The sequence below is a fragment of the Seriola lalandi genome, unplaced genomic scaffold (assembly GCF_002814215.2).
Source record: "Seriola lalandi dorsalis isolate HSWRI2012SDOR001 ecotype SW California unplaced genomic scaffold, Sedor1 jcf7180002054393, whole genome shotgun sequence".
Classification (NCBI taxonomy): domain Eukaryota; kingdom Metazoa; phylum Chordata; class Actinopteri; order Carangiformes; family Carangidae; genus Seriola; species Seriola lalandi.
In genome coordinates, this window is record NW_019524946.1 from 87,273 (window position 1) to 91,188 (window position 3,916).

Consider the following 3,916-nt stretch of genomic DNA (forward strand, 5'->3'; position numbering starts at 1 on the left):
GAAAATAATTGCAATAAAATTACTGTTAGGTTAATAAAAAAATAATCGTTAGATTAATCGTTTAAAAAATAATCGTTTGGGACAGCCCTAGTCAGTAACTGTAATTCATTATCCGTGTGGTAGTCGAGGCTGATAAGACTCAAAGAGTGACGTCATCGTTTTCAAAGGCCTCCGTTTATGCCCGTCCAGCTGACAACGCACCCCGCAGTTTTCAAAGTAAAAACGGGGCCAGTAGCATTTCTAAACGTTTTCGGTGCTCGTGAAACCCAGAGTAGACAGAAGGTGAAAACGCAGCAAAAGTGATGCGTTTTAACACTAAACCCTATCAGCGTCAACATAGTCTGAGACCGACTAAACCCACAGAGGAACTGTGGCAGGTTCTCCAAGAACAAAACTACCTGACAGGAACCTTGAAAACCTCTGTGCATTTGTACTGAGGAGAACTGGTAAAGGTAAAGAGGGGCCACAGCAAATACTGATTTGATTTCAGTTTGCACTGCACTTTGTGTTGAGTTGATGTACTGTCCTCTCGACAGATGCAATAGCAGATGAGGAGTTTGTGCAAGTGCTGATGTTCCCTTCACTGACACGGTGTCTAAGTGTCTAAGAGACATACACAGTTTAATGTCACCTGACAGTGAAATTCGTTTTGACACGCTGACACAGTTTACCTGTTTGGGATTTGTTTTTGTTTTTTTCACGTGGCCTTATTTTTGAAAGCATCCTCCACTTTCCTTGTAGCACCTAAAAACTTTGCACAGCACTGCAGATGATTTCATCCCATGACAACAATAAAGATCACAGCCATGAGATTTGTGTTGGGTCGTGCGAGATCCTAATCACAGCGCGGCTCTCTGCACTCATGACTCCATCCTTTCAGCCACAGTTATGTCATTTTAACCACTTCTGCTGTGTCTAGATTTGGTTCTGTCGAAAGCCGTTAGATTTGTGAACCCATATGAATCATGTGAAGACTTGATTTAGTCTGAGCCACAGCAGCTCTTTAACAATAAACTAATTAAATGTTTCCTGCAGCAAATCTAGTTTAGACTTCATTAAACTATGAAAGGTTATCCGGTAAAAACTTGGGTTCAAAATCAAAATCCCGCCTAATAATCCCAGTGATGTTCACTGAACTGCTTGTTAGCACAAAATATATATAGTATTAATTTCCTAACAAACAGACAGCCCCTGAACGTCTTTGTTTTCATGTTTCAGATTTGAGAAGGCATTTTGGTTTTTATGGTGGTTCAAAGAACAAACACAACTGTGGACTTAGAGTCTGGATTAGAGCTTTATGTGTGCAGTGTCTGCTGTGTGTCCGCAGCAGATCTTTTAAGTAGCATTAAAAATTGGAGCGGTTTGAACAACATGGATGTCCTGTTTGTGCCTACATCTGTGTGCGTGTGTGTAGTTGGCTGACGGGCAGGGATAATGGTCTGTGACCGGCTGCAGCAGGCAGAGTGATGCTTATCAAAGTAAACTGGCCTACTGGGAAACGCAGCCATTATACTGTTATTACACTGAGCCAGCTACTGGGTCACTGTGCGTGTGTGTGTGACAGAGAGCGTCAGAACACATGCATAAACATAAGAATGTTTACTAAGGATGTTTTGCAGGGTTATGTTAGCTGCTAGCTGCTATCATTTAAAATGTTTTGATAAAGCTGCAGATGACATGCTGAGTTTTGATACTGAAGATAAACTTCTCACCGTTTCGCAGTAATGCTATTTTAACAGATACAAACATTTCTCTTAAAAAATACAGAATGAAACTAAAAGAACTGAGATATGAATCAGGTCAAACCTAATTCAACAGTCAGTAAAAAGACAAGTCAAGAGAAGACGCTGGTTTTCCACAGAGCTGTAAATGAAGGTGAGCTATTTCAAAGGAAAGAAAGACCAACTCTGCTGTTATCATACAAAATACACTTTTACTGAAGCTTTGGAGAAAAGAGCATTCACTCTTTCACATAGTAAATACCATGTATTTAATGAACGTGGCTACTGTTCAGACTGTCACTGTCTAACTAAACTTAATACGAGTTGAGGTTGAGGATGTGGTTCTCTTACCACCTCGGTTAAACAGTTTCCTTGGAGAAACCCTGAAGGACTCCGACCAAGTATTTGGCAGATAAACTAGTTGTAAACCAGACTCTGGTAACTCTTCTTCTGCTTCACTGCACAGTGAACAACACTGTGACTGACTGAGCTGCCACCTGCCACACGAGAGAAAGACACTCTGACTCTGTGGACATGTTATGTTTCCGTACGAGGATCAAAAGCAGTGAGATATTCTTTGGTCTTTGGGGACATTCAGACCAAAAACACCCCTTCTTTAAAACAATGCACGAGGCCGTGCTGGTGGGGGCTGGTTGTTTCAGGTATCAGTGAGAGGACGTAGGATTTAACTGTTGTCAAATGTTTTCCCAACAGCCTTCACTTCTATCGCAAAGATTACGAGGTAAACGCTAGAAGAGGAAACGGCATTCACATGACAAAATAATCCATCAGGAATGTGCACGTGCTCTTATCAGATTGGCCACCAAAGCATTTTGCAAGATGACATCACTTTGTGTTGTGGCAAAGATTGAGTCAGGTTAAACTTTTTTTTGCTGAACAACCCCGTGTTTTCCACACAGTGCTACTGTCGGTCTAAACATGACCTTACACGGCTTTCACATCAAGTTCACACGTTTGTTATTGTGCATAGACCAGCTATTGTTTCCTACAGAGAGATCGGTTGTGTTCTTTTCTAGCAGACGCCACAGTGATTTTCTGCTTGTGCAGAGATTTCAAGTAAACTGAACTTTGACCCCAAATACATCGACATCCACAACATTCATTCCAGTGGGAGGTGAGTGTCGTAGCGGCGTAAATTTCACTGTGGAGAATAAAGGAGGAAAAGAAACGAGGGTGCAAACTCATCAGGGGTGAAGAAGGTGACAAAGATGTGAGGAAGTGAAACTTTACTCTCGGGTCCGACCAGGACTTGAGTAAAGAAATGTAAAAATGGCAGAATATATCATAGAAGACATGGATGCTAAGTAACACTGTGATTATTTGCATTCAGACGTAGCATCGTAGTGGTTTTATGCTGCTCTACATCTGTGCTCTGGTGTTCAGAGGTAAGAGACTTGTCCTATAGGTTATTATAGGAGTTTGGTGGCTGCTCCACAGGTGAAAATGCATCACTAATTATGTTGCTGCCATAGCAGCGAGTAGTCAGGTCAATTAGAGAAATAATAATAACAGATTGCGTTTAAATGTGCATGTCTGTGAGTCTTACCTGAGCTGTGATTGTAGCTTGGCTCCTTTGGTTAAAAAGTCCTCCCATGTAGGATAACTGGCCTGCAGCAAACACAGAGAAACACCAACGACATTAAACCTCCAACAGCATCGTTCAAGTGACCACAAGAGGATTCACAGACTTTAACAGCGATGTTCGCCTTGAGGCTTTAACAATATGTATTTCATACCAGTAATCCTGAAGAGCTTTTAACCTTAACTATTATTAAAGTATTAGTATTAAACCAGGACTGGAGTGTACACACCCAACATGAACACTTTGTGAAAATGGAAGTATATTCGAGATATATTTGATCTCATTTGCTTAACCATGCTATCTTAATGCTTATTGCTTTATTCGAAATTACAGATAGAGGTAGCAGCACGAAGAATCCTCCAAATAGTGTGTCAACACACAAAAGGAAAATGATATTTATAAGAATATCCCATTGGCGTTTTGACAGATCATTAGAGCTGCAATATGAAACCAGTGAAGATCTTAATTAAAAATCACAGTGCAGGAAGAAAAGAAAACATCAAGACTCGTGCAGTAAAAAGAAGCAGCTGGGTATGAAAGAAAAGTAACAAGTGAAGTATTTTGACAGAAAGACACAAGTCAATAATTATAT

At 40.6% G+C, this 3,916-nt stretch overlaps 1 protein-coding gene across 2 annotated transcripts in view; it reads right to left on the reverse strand.

Annotated features, from left to right (window-relative positions):
• Positions 1-3,916, reverse strand: part of mtss1 (MTSS I-BAR domain containing 1) — a 63,935-nt gene that overhangs the window by 43,491 nt on the left and 16,528 nt on the right. For both annotated transcript variants that reach the window (XM_087174906.1, XM_023409472.2), the window contains exon 2: positions 3,289-3,350. In XM_087174906.1, the coding sequence (XP_087031032.1) occupies positions 3,289-3,350 (62 nt within the window). The remainder of the gene's footprint in view (positions 1-3,288; positions 3,351-3,916) is intronic.